At 34.9% G+C, this 19117-nt stretch overlaps 1 protein-coding gene across 8 annotated transcripts in view; it reads right to left on the bottom strand.

Annotated features, from left to right (window-relative positions):
- Positions 1-19117, bottom strand: part of CACNA2D1 (calcium voltage-gated channel auxiliary subunit alpha2delta 1) — a 475442-nt gene that overhangs the window by 212383 nt on the left and 243942 nt on the right. For all 8 annotated transcript variants that reach the window (XM_072791358.1, XM_072791360.1, XM_072791359.1 and 5 more), the window contains exon 4: positions 16017-16076. In XM_072791358.1, coding sequence (XP_072647459.1) covers positions 16017-16076 — 60 coding nt within the window. The remainder of the gene's footprint in view (positions 1-16016; positions 16077-19117) is intronic.

Here is a 19117-nt window from a genome sequence, read left to right as displayed (position 1 = left end):
TATCCTGTGTTCACAGATTGGAAAATTACTATTGCTAAAATATCAAAACTACTGAAAGCTATCTAGAGTTTTGATATAATCACTATCAGGATTCCAACTGTATTTCCTTAAAGATTTTTAAAATTTGTTTATTTGAGAGAGAGAAAAAGAGACAGTGGGAGTGAGGGAGGAGAGGGGTAGAGGGAGGGAGTTAAGCAGACTCCTCCCTGAGCACAGAGCACCATGCAGGGCTCGATCTAATGACCCTGAGATCACAACCCCAGTAGAAACCAGGAGTTGGATGCCTAAACAACTGCACCAACTGCACCATCCAGATGCCACCCGACTGCATTTTTTTATGGAAGTCGAACAAACACTCTTAAAAGTGGCATGGAACTGTAAAAGACCCCAGAGAGCCAAAGAAATTCTGAGAAAGGAGGACAAAGAAACAGCATCACAACTCCTGACTTCAAGCTTAACTATAAACCTACAGTCGTCAAAACAGCATATACTGGCGTCAAAACAAATAGACCAAAAGAAGAGAATCAAAAATTCAGAAGCATATGTTGTCAATTTGATGTGGAGAACAAAGGCAAAAGAAATACAGAAAAACAAAATTAAACTTCCTTACAACTTACAGCCCACTGACAAGTACTTGGGACAGGCAGAGTGACCTTCCTCCAGGAACTCAACTGCCTCAATGTTAATGACTTTTGTAAAGGCAAAGGGCAGCCTTAGCTTGACATTAGCCTGACCTCCAGGATCCTGTAAGTCTTCATAAACATATGAAAATCCCGTCGGAAATTCCCTCTACCAGTCTGCCACATGCCCCAGGATACATGTTAGCAATCATCCTCCAAACATATGGCCCATTGATAGACATCTGAAGGATCTTATGACTAAAGAGCTTACTAGATGGTAGTAATTGAACATTTCCTAAGCTTTAATAAAACCACCTTTTTGCACCAAAGACATCTCAAGAATTCTTTCTTAGCTGTCCGCTCCCAAACCCTAACATTTCAAATCAAACTAATATTTGATAAGGGAGGCAAGATACTCAATGGAGAAAAGATAGTCTCTGTACCCAACCACTCAGAAAAGTAACTCCAAATGTATTAAAAACTTAAATGTCATACACCTGGGTGGCTCAGTGGTTAAGCGTCTGTCTTTGGCTCAGGTTGCAATCCCGGAGGTCCTGGGATCGAGTCCTGCATCGGGCTTCCCAAAGGGAGTCTGCTTCTCCCTCTGCCTGTGTCTCTGCCTCTCTCTGTGTGTCTCTCATGGATAAATAAATAAATAAATAAAAATCTTTAAAGAAAACTTAAATGTAAGACCCCAAACCATGACACTCCTAGAAGAAAACATAGGTACAAACTTCCTTGACACATGTCTTGGTAATTTTTCAGATACAACAGCTTAAAGCACAAGCAACAAAACCAAAAATGAATAAGGGACACTATAGCAAACTAAAAAGTCCTTGCACAGCCAAAACAACAACAACAACAAAAAAACCATCAACAAAGTAAAGACAACCTAAGGGATGAGAACAAAAATATTTGCAAACCATATATCTGATAAGGGGTTTATATCCAAAATATATCAAGAATTCATACAACTCAAAAGCAAAACAACAGCAACAAAAAACAGAAACAAAAGAATACCCAAAATTAATAAATGGGCAAAGGCCCTGATATCCAAAGATGATATATGAAAGGCCAACAGGTACATGAAAAGATGCTCAACACCACTAATTATTAGGGAAATGCAAATTAAAACCACAATAAGGTATCACCTCATCCCTGTTGGAACTGCCATCATCAAAAAGATAAGAGATAATAAATGCTGGCCTGGATGTGGAGGAAACAGAACACTGTGCACTTTTGGCAGAATTGCAAGTTGGTATAGCCGGTGGGGAAAATCGTACGAAGGATCCTCAAAAAATTAAAAATAGAGCTACCGTATGACCCAGCACACTCCTGGAGATATATCCAAGGGGAATGAAAACACTAATTCGAAAAGGTATCTGTACCCCTATTCTCATATCAAAATTACACACAATAGCCAAGACACGGAAACAAAGTGCTTGTCCATGGATGAATGGATAAAGACGTTGTGGTATATATGTTCGATGGAATGTTATAAATATTCAGTGGAATATAGTCTCTCATAACAAAATAAAGAAATTCTGCCATTTGTGACAACATGGATGGACCTGGAAGGCATGAGCTGAGTGAAGTCAGTCAAAGACAAATACCGTAGGACTCATTTATATGTGGAATCTTAGAAAAAAACAAAACAGCAACCCTCAAAAAACTCATAGAAAAAGACATCAGAAGTGCCATGTTGCCACCTTCCTTTCATTGGAGGAAGAAGGTCAAAGGTACCAACCTCCAGCTATATGGCAAATAAGGACAAGGGATGGAACGTACAACATGATGACAATAGCTACTACTGCTGACTGACACAGAGGAAAAATTGCTAAGAGTAAACCTTAAGAGTTCTCATCACAAGGAGAATTTTGTTGTAATTATACGAGAAGATAGATGTCAGCTGAACCTACCGTAGTACTCGTTTCACAAGACATGTAAAGCATCATGCTGTATGTGTGAGACTTAGACAGTGATGCTGACAATTATTTCTCAATGAAACTGGGAAAAACAAGAATTTCCAAGAAAACCCTAAAAAACTAGAGAAATTTCTGGGAAGCCTCAGGATTAACATATATGTTATTAAAATAACAGAAACCTTGATATTCTCTGCCAGGTGGCTTCATTTCCCTTTTAGCCAAAGAAACAGGCTATAGTCATTTCTAGTATATCATTTGGTCATTCTTACTCAGTGCAAGGATTATGAGAAAAGAATTTAGCAGTTGAACCATCAAACATACATTTTAGATTTATTTCAACTTGGGTTCTGTAATCTGTTCTCTCTTGAGTATATCTAACGCTCTTATTTCAAAACCGAAAACCCTCAGAACATAAAAACATAAAAATGCTTAAGATTTTCAAATAGAAGTGTGGAAATGTAAAATTTATTAGATTTTACTGATTGTGAGCTATAAGGTAATGGGATTCCAACACTGACACAAACACTAGTAGGAGTGCAGAAATGCTGTCAGGGCGTTAACAGCTTAAAATGGCTGTGCTAAAATATATGTATGTGTGTGTTTCTCTCGAAGCATGAATATAATTTATCAAAATCGATATTTTGATTCTGTACTGCTGTTCTGTTTTTTTTTTAATATTTCACAGTTACTTGTGTTGGAAGTCTTTAAAAATATGTTTCAAGGGACGCCTGGATGGCTCAGTGGTTGAGCATCTGCCTTTGGCTCAGGGCGTGATCCCAGAGTCCTGGGATCAAGTCCCGCATCGGGCTCCCTGCGGGGAGCCTGCTTCTCCCTCCGCCTGTGTCTCTGCGCCTCTCTCTCTCTCTCTCTCGGTCTCTCATGAATAAATAAAGAAAATCTTTTAAAAATATATATATTTCAAAGGGGAAAAGCAGCACATCTGCAAGCAAAATCAATCTCGATGAAACTATTGATTATGCATATGTATGTGTGTTTGATGATGGCATATTGTCGTTCTCTTTGCAGATTCCCTAGAAACAAGCAGAAGGAATATAAGAAAGAAAAAAACAGACATTTGATTGTTAATTAAATTTCAGTTTTATCTGTTTAGCCAACATTGAATGACATCAATTTCTCAATAATGTGACATCATTTATATTTCCTTTATTTAAGCTGGAGCTTACTTCTCAAAGACCTCTGTGACAGCTTCCTTGCACTATTTCAATTAAGTTTCAAAATAACTCTGTGCTATTGGTACCAATATCATTCCCATTTTACTGATGAAGAAACTGTGATTTAGGAATTAAATGAATAACCAAAAATCACACTATTTAAAATAATCAGATGCTTTATGGCATCTCGTTGGCAGAAATACTCTATTAATTAGAGCACTTCCCTTTTAAATATAATACTTTCCAACTTATTTAATGGTTCAAATATAAATTTAGACTTAATATTATATTAGACAACAAAATATTCCATAGAATCAGAAGCATATTCGGAATCAATACTTCTCATGTGCAAAAGGTGTCTGTTTATCAGATATTACTTATTTTCTGCTTTGTAGATTTTTGCACTGATTTACATTACATTTTATTTCCTTCTCTATATTTTCTAATAATTTGTTTAAAAGTAGAATTTATAATATCCAGCTGGGATCTAGGGGATAGTCAGATATATGTTTGCAGGAGCTGGTGTTAGACATTCCCTATTTTGGTTTTGAAAATGCAATTAATTCTAATACCAGCTAATGTTTTCTATTCTTTACCTAATAAATGATAGCTGTAGAAAAGAAAAGGAAATAAACCCGAGCAGGAAAGAGAAATGCAATAAGCATATTGCTACAAGAAAAGCCATGATTTAATTGTTTTTACCATAAGTCTCACAGACTTCTTGAACATTAAAAATAGCCTGGAATCATGCAAAATACAGAACATATTTTGGAGGCAGTTCAGACTATTCACCTTACGAGAAGCCCTAGATTGCCTTGGGAATTCTCCTTTTGATTCTCCTTCATCCTCTTCCATCACATCGTTAGTTTACTCAGAGATTTGGGAATCCATGCATAGCCATATTTTGGAAAGGGGAAGGAAGAAAGGAAAACTAAAGACATGTGATACTAAAATAAAATTAAGAATTAAGACCACGGTTCGTCAAAGTCTCAGAGAAATTATAAGCTTGGTGTTTAAAATAAGAGGTTGAGAAGGAGGGTCAGGAAAATAATGAGAGAAAATAAAAGATAAAGGAGATCTAAAGATGAGATTATTTATAAACTGCCAAAGGAGCTGCCAGAAGAGACAGAAAAGGAGGAGGAGATGCAAAACAGATTATTTAGAGAATAAAGCTACATGAAAACAAGGAAAGCACAGATGCATATGAAAAGACCATCATTCCAGACAGGCTTTGGGAAATCGCGCCAACGAAATGAAAAATATAAGAATCCTTAAAAAAGACTATAATAGAGCACATATAGTTATGGAAAACAGAAAAGGTGGTCCAATTTACACAAAGTCATATTCCTGATGAAAAGAGCATTAAAAACTATATAAAAATATTCAAAAAGATGCTTAAAGTACTCACCTCTGAAATAAAATTAAAACTTGAATACAAAGACACCAAACAATCAACAACAGGATGTAGCATTCTTAGTTCAACCTCAAGACTGAAGAATGTTTTAGGGAAGCAGCAAAAAAAAAAAAAAAAAAAAAAAAAAGTCAATTCAGGATGGGCTCCAGGGGTTAGAAATAGACTGGCTTAAGACTTCTTTAGAGCCACAGAGGACAATGAAATAATGCCCCAAATTTTGAAGTAACCAAAAAAAAAAAAAAAAAAAAAGAAAAAAAAAAGAAATAAAAGAAAAAAAGAAAAAGCATACTTAACCAAAGTTTCTTTTAAGTTCAAAATGAAATCCGATATTCTCAATCATGCAAGAACTCAGGGAATAGAGTATCCCAGGGATCTTCTTGGTCAAACTACATGACAACAAAAATCCATTCACTTAAATTATGAATTTAAAACACACACACACACACAAACACACACACAAAGAAATAAGTCAGTATGGAAGAAGTTCTGATGATAGCATTTAAGGTCAGTTATCACACAGTCCTGATAATAGCATTTAAACCATCAAAATATAGAACCAGGATTAAACACTGTGGGAATTATGGTTTTTGAGCCTACACCTTAATGTAAAAATAATTTTGTAAGATTGGGGGACGAATAAGGAAGGTGAGAGAACCATGAACATGTTGATTTATTCACAGTAGAATGTATTCTCCTATGACAAGTCTATATGTTCTATTCAAATCATATAACCATGTTTTTGTTTTTGTTTTCCTGGTGGATGTCATGAAACAATACATGAAAAAAAGAGGTAACAGGTAGACCGATCATGATGCTCACTAATGTAAACAAGGAATATATCTAGTTGTGGCAATTAAGACAGATTTTAATTTTCCTTTTGCAGTTATCTATATCATTTGGATTTTTTAAGTAACGATCCTGAAATAACCTTATGAAAACAATTAAGGTATTATTCTTTCAGAAGGCAAGTGATTGAACAAGTCTGATTACTGTCGCTATTGCTCTCTGGGTGCTAACTAAACTTAACTAGATTTTTTTAGAGCATTCAATTTCTTATTACAATTTTCTTTTCTATGTTCAAATTTATTTACCACTCAATCCCTTCTTTCTAAGCTTTAGAATTGCATTCAGACTCTTCATTTATATTTTTATAACAAATAAGTACCAGTTAGTGGCTGTCAACCTTTCTTCAGTCTTAACACACATGACAGATGGGTCACACTGTGTCAGTTAAAATGCTCACTAGAGAAGGATTCTTTTGGATTTAGAATCCAAATACATGATCCAATTTGGAAGGATTGTTTTGTTTTGTTTTAGAGAAGGATTCTCAGTGTCTTGGCTCTCACCCCTATAAGGAAGGCACTGAGAATTCTGTGGGGAGGACATAAGGGTCAAGACTTTGAAAAACAAAAAAAGCTCCCCAGTGATTCTTATAAGATCTCCAGGAGAACTGTCCATATGGTGGTGAAACATAACAAAGTCAAACAGTTTTTGGAATGTAGCAATTTCATAATTTGGGGAATATAAGAATTAAATTAGCATTTAATATGTCCCATAGCACACGAATCCTACAATTCCATGATAACTTTCTATAATATTCAGCACTTACAAGCTCTATTTCTCAGATCAGTAAGTTTTTTGATGAAGCAGAAAAAGGTATTTGTAACTGTTATGTTAAACCTGAATTCACATATGAAAACTTCACGTTTTTGTGCCACTAATTTGTTTTAAGATTTTTTAAATTTATTCATGAGATACAGAGAAAGAGGTAGAGACATAAGCAGAGGGAGAAGTAGACTCCTCACAAGGAGCCCAATGCAGGACTCGATCCCCAGATCCCAGGATCAAACTCTGAGCCAAAGGCAGATGCTCTACTACTGAGCCAACCAGGCATCCCTGTGCCATTAATTCTAACTAAAAATAATATTTGGTCTTTTTTAACTTACTGTTACTTGTGCTGCCTTAATTTTATTGTTGCTACTATCATAGACAGGCAGCACACTGCTTTCAAAATTCAGGTTTGAGGCACCCACACTACTGTGTTCCAATATTTAGTTGCTTTATAGTTTAAAAAATTTAAAATTTGTTAGTCTTACTTAATCCTCAAAATGTCTGTGCCAGAAGGGTATGCAAAGCAATATCTTCCCTATCTTATAAAACTCTCTATTGATAAAGGCCCTATCATTCCATTTAATTGAAAGTCTAAAATCTTATTTAACTATGCATCTGAAATAAATTTGTGGATACCAAAGTGCAGTAGAGCAGACTCTGATTCAGAATTTGATTAACAATTTCAAGATTATTCTGTAGAAGGGGGGCGTGGACAAAGACGGGTATAAAGGAGATGAAGGGAAATTGGCGCATGATGTATTTGAAATTGATAGAATTTACACATGGAATATATGAGAGGTTATGGCAGAGAAAAAAATCAAAGATCACTCTTAAATTTTGGCTAAATTAACTGGGGAGAAGCGGGATATCATTTGAGATGGGATAATTAGCAGATGATCAGGATACTAGAGGAGAAAGTCATGGAAACAGCAGTTCATCTGAGCATGTTAGTAACATGCAGGCAAGACATCTAACTACAGACTCCAAGTGTTCAGTTAGATAAATGAGCACAGAGCACAGTAAAAAGACTTACGTAGAATTATGTTTAAATCCAATGAAATGGATGAGGTGTTCTGGGACAAAGTATGACATTAAAGACAGGAGGTCTCTGAAAACCCAAAATGCAGACAAGATTAGAGCCAATGTAAAGAAACAGGTACTCAACAAGAGAGTGAGAAGGAACAGATAGCGAGAAAACAGGAGAATGGGAGTAAGTGGGGTTTCCTGAAACCTAAGTAAAGAAAGTGTTTTAACAAGAAGGAGCTAGTAAGCGGTCCATTAAAATGATATAAACAGACCAAACAAATATGAAGGTAACGGAAGATGGCTCTAAGACTGGATGACAAGGAGGTACACGTGAACTACAAAGAACCATGGATGGAATGTGCACTCAGACTGGAGCGAGATGGGAGCAAAGGGGAATGGAAATATCATGAAGGTCTACATTTCTTCTGAGTTTGCAGTATAAGTGAGCAAACAAATAAGGTGCTGCTAAAAGAGGCAAGATATAGATGATAGATACATAGATACACAGATACCGATACATAGATATTTTTTAGTGGTAGAAGATACTGGAGCAAGTTTGGATGTTAATGAAAATGTAAAAGGGAAAAATGCTGATTAATTAGATGACAGTATGATGAATAAATCCATTAACATGCTGTTTTGGAAAGTTAGAAGATGACAAAAGGCATAAGCTTTAAAAAAAAGTTGGCAGTTTTGCATGGATGGGGATAGCTTTTCATTCCCAAAATTCCCATAACATTTTTCTCATAGGTATTTGAATCCAATACTAATGTCTAATTACATAATTTTTGAAATTTGTAGATAAATATTATCCAGGTTTTTTTCCATTTTGTATTTAACCTCTCAGGTTTAAGTCTGAGAAATCTCAAAACTTTCTTCTACTTACATTTTTTTTTACTCTCAACATTATCCAAACCCCTGCTTGAGTAGCTTTCCTACATTCTGGACGCATAATATCCCTCCAGCTAAACCAGTATACTAAATCTTACGGTGGTTAACAGGGGTTCAGGAAGAGAGAGAAATGGCAAGTGAATAATCAACAGTCATTAAATTTCAGTTAAGCAAGATAAATAAACCCTGAAGACTTGCTATACCCCGTACCTACAGTCAGCAATACCGTATGGTATTACATTTTGTTAAGAGAGTAGATATCATGTTCTGTTCTTCCCACAACACACTAAAAACTCGATATTTGGTTTAATGGATTTTTGCATTAGCTTTTCTTTTTAAATGGTGCAAATATAATTTATCTAGGTTTTTAAAAACCCCTCCACAGTTAGGAAGGGAGTCATTCACCCTATTTCTGAAAAGGCACACTCTGAACAGAGCTTGGAACGCGCCGCGTGACAACCACCTGCGCAGAACCATATTTTTCCATTTGAGCAATGATGGCAAATAGAAAACAACAGCCATGGAGCTAGCAGATGCTCTCTAGACGAGGTGAACAGCCACCCAGGGACCTCTGTCAACCTGCTTGTGAACATGTGGACAAATCATGAGATTTCTAGAAAATATTTTCCTTGGTAGAGAGATAGGGCTGACAGGAGCACAGAGAGACAATTACTGAGCAACTAACAGAAATAATTATAGTGGTAGAGACTACAAAACTAAGGGTTTTTAGAAAAAGAAATGATATTCAAAAGGCTATTATTTTCTGAAAATTGTATTGCAAGGTAGTGGCAAAGACAAAATTTGAAACAGATTTGCATAATTCCAAGCCCAGTGTTCCGCAACTATGCCATGGCTGTGGGCAAATATAATCAGACATAAAAAGTGCTGCTCAAATACATTTTTCATTATGTCTCCAGTATAACTGACCATAATGTTTAGAGTAAAAAGAGGTATCTCAAAACTACAAGTAATTAATTTTTAATTTATAGTTTTAATTTGTATATATAGGCTACTGTGCGTTATGTGTTGCATACTAGACTACAATTTTCTTAGCAATGCATCAATCACAGTTCTTATCCCCAGAAGTTTATATTTTAGTGCTGAAAGTAGATAAAGGAAAATAATGTACTGAGTACATATTTGGAATAAATACTGGGAATGGGGGAATTATATAAAACAGACCACAAATCTAAGATTAGGGGAACAAAAGCAAGAAGAAATTGGAGACGGAGGGGGACACTTCTAGGCAGATACCATCAAAATGTCTGAAGATGAAGTAAAGAATAATGTCTTAGAGAAATGGCAAATAGTTCACTCTGTTTCACAGGCTCAGAAGTTTAGAATGATAATAGCTACTGGGGAGATGTTGCAACAGAACATTTAGGAACAGTAAGACTGGGCAGACAATGGAATGCCACTGATGCCAAATAGAGAGTCACCGAAACTTTTTAAATAAGGAAATAAAATGGACAGAAGGTTAGAGAGCAAATCTTTGCAGACTATGGGTTATGTGTAAATTGGGGTGATGATTCATAATGCTTATACATTTTCTTCACCTTTTTATTTCTTTCATGGGTCAAAAATTAATATAGTAAGCCCCACCTTAAGACAAATAAGTGGTGTCCAAAAATTTTAATAAAATGCCACTTAAGCTATAGAGAGGTTAATGACATTACCAAGTTGGAAAACTCTCTTGTGACAGCTACAAGTTGGCACCAGCTGTGGCAGGAATCAACTCTAGCTTAAACATCAATGAGGATGATTCCATTGCAGCCATAGATGGCTGCAAGTATCAGAACGATGGCACCAATTGCAGGAATCTCCCTATAATTTAGCAATGTTTCCATCAGCTCAAAGTTAGGACACTGTGGCAGCAGACTGGTCTGGAAAAATGCAGAGACCCACGATGTGCCTCCCCATTTCCTAAGTAAGCAATAGCTGTCCTTCCCAACTTCTCTCTCCCTTCCTGAGAGAGGGATGAAAAAGAAAGAAAAAACTTTATACAGCCATATTTAGATCTAAGTTTGCATTATCCCAAACATATTGTCATGATGTCTTACTTTAGGGGTTCTACTGTACTATAGACCATGTGACCTTGGCTTTAACAGAAATAATAGAAAGTGAAGTTAGAAAGATTATTAGTAAATATTAAAATTATGAAAAATGAGGGTGCCTGGATGGCTCAGCCGGTTTAGGGTCTGACTTCAGTTCATGTCTGGACACCTGGATATAGGCTCCTTGCTCAGTGCAGAGTCGGCTTCCCCCTCTCCTACCGCCCCGCCCTCCTGCTCATGCTCTCACTCGCTCTGTCTCTCTCAAATGAATGAATAAAAAATATTTTTTAAAAGTATGAAAACTTAAACCAGTGTTAATTTATAGGTACTTAATGTATAAATATTAGCTTCCATTTTCAATAAAAGAAACAAAAGATAAGAGCTACCACCTTGAATAACTAACAAGTTAAAGCCCGTAGTTATTACTTTCAACTCTGCTCCATTATAGTGCTCTACCTATGGACATTCATATATATGCATAAACAAACAGAGTAAAGCATCAGAAAGATGCTTCTTTGCTACGGAACTAGTTTCCCAGAATTTGGGGGGAAATCAGTTTTGCCCTGTAGCTCCTTTTCATCTAGCTTCACAATGAGAATAGATTGATAAGACTTAAAAGAAAGTAGGACTGAAAAATTGAAAGACATGTAGCAAAAACATTAAGATACGGTGTTTTTTTTTTTTTTCCAAAAGGGCAATTCAACCAAAGATAGAATATAAATAAATAAATAAACAAACAAACAAATCCATTCAGACCCTAAAATCATTTTGGTAATCTACTAAGTTAATTCATTTATTCACTAATATAGCATGCCACTCCCCCAATTTTTATCCCTAAAATGTCAGCTCTTTCACATCCAGAACTTCTACCAAGGCATATTTCAGAACAGTGTTTATCTTTATACAGTGTAACCGAAATAAATATAGTATTTTTTTACAGTTCACATATTCACAATTGTTTGTGCCTCAATCAATAGAAGTGATGCATTTTCATGGAATGAATAAGATAGATGAAATAATTAAATACATAACACCAGTACCTATTAATTTGACTCCTATAAACATAAAACTTGTAAAGCAACATTGCAAAATACAATTTGAAAAAGTGATTTTTAAAAAATATATAAAAATAACACTAAATTAGGAGAACCAAGTTAGCATGATTGACACTCAGTAACATTCAACTTCACTAGAAAAAATTTCACCTTCTAATTTAGTTTCTCTGTAAAGCTGAAGCTAAAAAAGGCTCCTCAAATGTTTTATTTACTGGCCAATTTCTAGACGTCTGTACTCAGTCTGCACAGTAACAAGCTGATGCTAATAAGCCATCCATAAAGATCCTACTTATTAAAATACAAATTAGGCATCCCTTATGTTTATACATGTGTAAGTACAATTAATATCTCAGGCTTAGTTGGAAACAAAATTGCTTAAGTTAACCAACCATTGCAATGTAATCAAATGAGATTTCAAACGCAATTGGAAAAGATCTGTTCGGTAGAAATAACAGCAATTATTGCATGCAGAACAATTAGTTTTCTAAGCTCTCCTTTTGCTTTTCCCACCTGCTCTTAATAATTTGTCCATCATAAGTGACAGGAAATGTCACCTTTAACACTGGTAAGTTGCGTGGAGACCTGAAAGGCAGCTGGTAGATCCAGTTTATTTACAAATATTGGTTTGAACTTGTAAATGCATGACCGCATAAATCTTAATCCATTTAGAGTGTTCACCCTGTGTTACCTCAATTGTAGATTCCGTTGGGAACTGAGGGCGCTGAGGGAGAGTGTGAATTACTTGGGCCTTTCCTGGCTGCCAACATTTTTAGCATTTTAGTGCTGTCTTTTGTTCTTGCCTTTCCTGAGATTTCTCTACACTAAAGAATAGGAAATGTTAATCAGCATTTTACCTAAGTAATATTAATGAAATTTGCCTACTTATACTTGAGGGAAGAATCAGAATATTTTATCTTTGGGAAATGCTAACGTACCTTTTAGGAAATTTTTTCTTTCTTCTAAATCATCCTAGTGTTAAATTAGTAAAGGTTCCCCTAAAGAACTATCCGACTGATGCAAGTAGTTAAATATCTTAAAAGATAAAAGGATTATAATATTTAAAAAGACGACCTTTTGGAATATGGTAGCATTTACTTACAAATTAAACATTTTTAAGTACTGGTTAAAGTACTGATGTAATTTGCAATTATTTTGTGTGGTCTCCTAAAATAAAAGGAGATTCAATGTTGATGATTTCTTGTTTCGAACCACAGATTTAAATTTGATTTGCTTTATGGCTTCAAAAGATTTGTTTATCTTTGCTGCATACTATGAATCGAAGCGTCATCTGTTTTATTGGGGGGAGAAGGAAAAAGGAAAAAGTGCACCTTATTTTTGCAATATTTGAGTGTAGGCAATCTGCATTCACATTCTATTCTTCAAACAGAAAATAACTTATGGTATTTCAAAGGGCTCTTGAAATAGGAAGGACTATTGTCAAGACTAGGGATGGCTGGCATGGTAAGATAGGGAAAATATCAATTCTCAGTGTGCCAGCTGGGACAGATGCGTGTTCTGTGAACACCGCTTACAGTCCTTCCAGAAGGGTACTCAGGAAATGAGTTGACAGAGCTTTAAAGTGGACTAACTTGTTTTCCCTTTAACAATCTCTTTTGATGTCAATCAATATTTTCATAGGTCCTAAATAAATTGTGAGGTAATCTAGGGGGAAATTAAGAACAGAATTTGTTCAAGAATTCTCTCACACGCTGGTCACTGTTTGCTCAGAACTCCTAACACTTACTGAGAAAACCATTTACTTTCTATTTAACCACCTACAATTTAGTAATGGCTTCTGTGTCATTGTGGAGCCCGTTTGTCCTCTTGCCTGACTTATCCTAGCGGGGCTACTGTTTGGTACAGGCACTGAGAGAGTAGTAAATAACAGGGGTCACAATTCAGGGTAAATATTTTTCACACTTTGACATCTGACAAATAAGAATACATCTTAAAATTGCTAATGCATCATAATTTAATTGGCTTCTTTTTTTTTCTTTCTTGGCAATCCATATATGATAGGGTGCCTTACAAATGATAATGGCTCAGATACAGTAAAATATGGTAACAGCCATAACACATTGAGAGTTATTGTGTCATGTAGAATGGTTGCCCATTACTTCTGCAAGGAGAAATAAATCATGGCCAAAATGCTAATTTAGTGTTAATGACTTTACAATATCAAGGAGTTTACAGTATGTCTGGAAAAGGAACTCCTACAACCAGAAAGCGATCATATGATAATCAAATAAAACAGCACCAATGATATAAATGGCATTACTCATCCTTGCTTGCTACTTTATTCTTTACCACATTATTTCTCCTTAGGAAACTGAAAAAGACATATAACTAATAAATGACTATGAGAAATTTTGCCAGATTCCTTAAATGCAAAGAAAAGTTTACAAACAGCAATGGAATCTATATATTATGAAAGCTGATTCGTGTGAAGTTAAGGATTTTTTGAGTTCCAAGAATTACTCAAAATTTAAACTAAAACACCACCATCTGGTACTATCCCAACACTAAGTAGAATAGTTGGTCTAGCTGTATACCCGCTATATCTTTACATTGCTTTTACTATGCCACCTCTGAGATGAGAAGCAAATAGGAATTTCCATTTAATATTAATTAATCAGAAGGATATTTATTTGGGCATATTAGTTGGGCTCCTTTTTGTCTATTTGAAAACAACAACAAAAAAATTCAAGTTTGTTTTCCTTTCGTCTAAAAGAAACTAACAACATTGTAAACCCGGTTCACTGCATGAGCTTACAGTCTGCCCTCTTTACCCAAACTTATGTTTCTAAGTTAATCACCAATTTTTTTCTTTATACATTATGAATGACAAACTGATCTTTCCTAACCTAGCTATGATAAACAATTATGGACTAAGCCAGTATCTACATGACACCAACAACTCAGGCAATATGCCACTTTAGTAAAAGAATCAAATAGGTAATAGTCAAATACAGGCTCCAGCTGGCAGACTGACTACTGGTTTAAGAAATATAAATTTGTGGAAAAGATAGTAAAAATAAATAATATCAGAAACATGAAGCAGGGAGGACTAACCATTATCATATATCATAAGTGAATGACATATGATGGAATGTATTTTCCTTTGATATACAATATAATCATGCTTACACAAAGTAAAAGTGCTAATTCCTAAGCCTCAGTTTTGTGTTCTTTGAAACACAACTCTCTTACCTTAGAATTTGAGACTTTTATTTTACAAAACATTCAAAACCAATTTAGTAGTACAATCAAGCTGTCACTTATACTCTAGATCTATTTTAAACATTCCCAAAATTAGTTATATGGAATTTTTCTATGATCAGAAACTAGAGATTTTTACTATAAATAAAAAATATGTAAGATAAATATTTTAACTACTAAAATAGAACAAACTTTTTCACTGTGCCCCTCACTGTAAGACTGACTGATTGATTGATACAACAGACTGAAAGACTGGATACACTGATTTATGTATGAAGAGATGTATGGATGGAAACACAGATACAGGGATAGAGAAAAGAAAATGGATGGACAGATTGATGGATAGATGGATGGAATGATGGACAGATAATTGAAGGATGGATAGATGATAGAGAAATAGACAAAATTCAGTATAAGGAGAATTTCTGCTCTTTGTATAATTAGCTTAACAACTCTTAGGGTACAAGTTTATCAAAAATATATATGGAAAAGCTAATATTAGCTGGAACTTCTAAAAGTAGGCCACAGTAAAAGAGAGATTGTTTCTAGCTAAAGTGGAGCAAATTAAAATTCAGAAAGTGTAATACATTCATTCTTACTTCGATCACATTTCCTACCACCAAGGTGACTGTAATACGCGTATCACTTCTTAAAAAATCAAAATTGTTAAATGCAATGTGTTTTTCAACTAGTGTATTCATAACATTTACAATGATGGTTCAGATAATATAATGCAATTCTATTTAAATGTAATTAATTTTACAAATAACCGATTATAGGATAACATTTCAAAAGACTTTTTTTTTTTTTTGAAGACTTATTTTAATATGGAACGTAAGCAGGAACATTTTGACTAACTTGCTGGCCTGATTACCCAAAAGCACATTTTTTAAAGAAACAAAATATAGCCAAAATATAGAATTTTGGTCTTATAAAATCTTAAGATTGTATCATTAAAAAATGTTAATGCGATCATAACTATCAAGCACAAAATGTCACTAATTCAAATGGTTATAAAGGGGTCCTTACCGCAAAATCCTCTCTCCACTGGTGGGCTGCTTGAACCTTCTCTGCTTCCAAAGCCAAGCGCTGGAAAGGAAACATTATATCTTAGAATTCAAATGACCACGTGAATCTATACTTGCGAATACATAAAGAGCTGGGGTTTTCAAATCAATTATAAGGACATAAAAGGGAAAGAAACTCCTTATTTATGATTCATAAATTCCCAATCATTTAGTAATCTAACCTACAACGTAGATATATGTGTATTTACTCTTAAGTCATATGAATAACCTACTATTCTTGAATACCCTGGTTTAACTACCTCTGTTGTCATCAGAGGATGTGGACACCTTGAGTGCTTTCTTTTAATGACTAACATTTCAGTTTCAGAGAAAGCTTTAATAAGCAGAGTATATTCATCTTGGTAGGAACATGTCTTTAGTGAATACCTTTATAGTATGTATTTCTATATACGTAGAAAGGAAATGATATTGAAATGTCAATCAATATTTGCTAAGCACTATCCTAGGCACCTTCTTAATAGCATAATGAGGGTTGTTTGTTTTTCACCAAAAGCCATACAAATGTAGTAATTTCCTTCTTGCTGAAGTACATTGGTTCTTTCAGAGATAATCTATGATACTAAACTGTTAAAATCTGCACATCTGAAAATGGCCTTATGTCATATTCACTCTTCTATGTTAATGTAGTTACAGACTTCTACACTGATTTTTCCTTTAGCATTTTGAAAACGTTATTCTGTTAAGTACAGTTGGAGATAAAATGTCTGTTGTCAGTCTGCTAATCACATTTGGTAAATAAATTCTATTTTTTTCTTTCTCTAATAGCTTTCAGATTTTTCTCTTTGAATGTCTCGGTATTACTATCATGTTGTCTATGTGATAAGCTTTTACATTTAGTGATGAAGAACACAGATCTGAAACCAGACTGCCTGGGTTTAAATATGAACCCTAGCTGTGCAAACCTGGGGAAAGTTGAAACTCTTCTGTTTTCTCAGGTGAATAATGTCAAAGTAGGCCTCATGGATTATAGAGAGGATTAAACAAGGTATAAACTGTGAAGTGCTTAGAACAGTGCCTGGTAGACAGAATAATAGATGTTAGTTATCTAATTTAACTTAGATAATTATGATTCTATTTGCACTTTATGTATCTTGGAGAAGAAGATGGCTCAATATTGAGCAGCTGTGGCCTGCTCCCAACACAGCTATAAGTTAGTGGCAGAAACACAAAGGATGTAACAGTAAATAGAATAAATATAAATATTAAACTAATTTTTAAGAGACGGGAATAATCAGGTTAGGTTTCAGGAAAGTATAAACCTTGTAGTGGATTACTAGTTCATGTTTTGATCTCTCACTATGAACTATACTCCAGTGAGTGCTCTTCCAAAGTAAATCCAGACTGCACTAGATAACAGAAACATATCTTCATGTCAGTTTTTACATTAGTTACTGAGTTCAATCCCCTGTTATTTAATACCATAATCTGTTCACTTACTAAACTATTAAGTAGGTATTACTGATCACTATAAAATACTGTCTAATAGGAGATGTAAAGTTAAGAATTCCTGAACTGAATTTAAAAGAAAAATTCTCCAGTGTGTTCGACATGACAATGGTTTCAGTTTCTCAGCCACTAGGCAAACATAGATTAAAAGGAGAGCAGTAGGGGCACCTGAGTAGCTCAGTCAGTTAAATATCCAATTCTTGCTTTCAACTCCGGTCACAATCTCAAGCCCCATGTCAGGCTCCCCACTGACTGTGGAGCCTGGTTAAGATTCTCTCTCTCCCTCTCCCTCCTCTCTTTCTCTCCTTCGCTATCACAAAAAGATAAATAAATAAATAAATAAATAAATGAATAAATAAATAAATAAATAAATAAATAAATAAATAAATAAAGCGAGCTCGTAAATGTTAGAAACTGGACCAGGGAGAGTAACCAAAAGATGCTCTCTATTCCTAACAAAAACAAAAAGCTAACTATAGTTAAACCAAGGGAAAAGCATATGCCTTTCAGTAATATTGCAACACAACAATTCTGAAAATTCAAATTCAGTGTGAAGATGTAATAAAAGGTGCATAAAGTGACAAATTAAGTAGAAATGGAAGTAATGTCTTTGTAGGAAACCTTTAGGATGAGAAGATAAGGAAAGAAAAGACAAAATGAGAAAATCAACAAGAAGGCATATTCTAGACAAAATTCAGAATCCAACTCTTCATTTTTAACAGTCAATACAAGACCAGCTAAAGGTTCATATGTATACGAAAAATAATAAACTTAAGCTTTTTGAGAATTTAAACAAAATACTGGGTAAAACATACATCAATTAAATAACGTTTTTGACTAAGAAATATTAGAACTCTAAAATGTCTTTATGTCTTAGAAAACTAATATTAAGGTTTTCCCTTGCACAACACACACAAGGAAGATGCCATCCCCACAAACAAAACACACTGGGGGACATTCTCACCCACAGAGGCATACATGCTTTTCAAAGCTCCAGTTCTAACTACCACGTTGTTCTCTACTCTGGAGAGCATGAGAAAGTACAACGTCATTGATCTGACCCAGAATCACTGGCTTATGATATGAACATAATCCATGTTTAACAAACCATAATGACAGTAATTATCACAGTTAATTATTTCTAGAAAAAAAAGAAAGGTTAAGAAGGGATGAACAATGGTAACAAACTTCCAGAAGAAAATTCTCCTAGGAAGAGATCCAAATCAGCTTTATTTCCTTATTGTCTATATTGATACCCATATCTATCTATATGCAATTTTTTAAACCCTAATTTTATGAAGCAATGTCACTGCAAGATTCTGAAAGACGTAGTTATATATGAGAAAGAAATGTATACTTTAAAAGCTTGGTATGAAGCTTAAAAGTTGCTAAATTTTATAGCCCCAGCTTAGAAATCTATAAATACAGAATCATGAAAATGCTCTACTGGGATCCCTGGGTGGTGCAGCAGTTTGGCGCCTGCCTTTGGCCCAGGGCGCGATCCTGGAGATCTGGGATCAAATCCCACGTCGGGCTCCCAGTGCATGGAGCCTGCTTGTGTCTCTGCCTCTCTCTCTCTCTCATTGTGTGCCTATC

Source organism: Canis lupus, chromosome 21 (assembly GCF_048164855.1).
Source record: "Canis lupus baileyi chromosome 21, mCanLup2.hap1, whole genome shotgun sequence".
Lineage (NCBI taxonomy): Eukaryota > Metazoa > Chordata > Mammalia > Carnivora > Canidae > Canis > Canis lupus.
The sequence above is the reverse complement of the archived record's forward strand: the minus strand, read 5'-3'. Positions and strand labels throughout refer to the sequence as shown.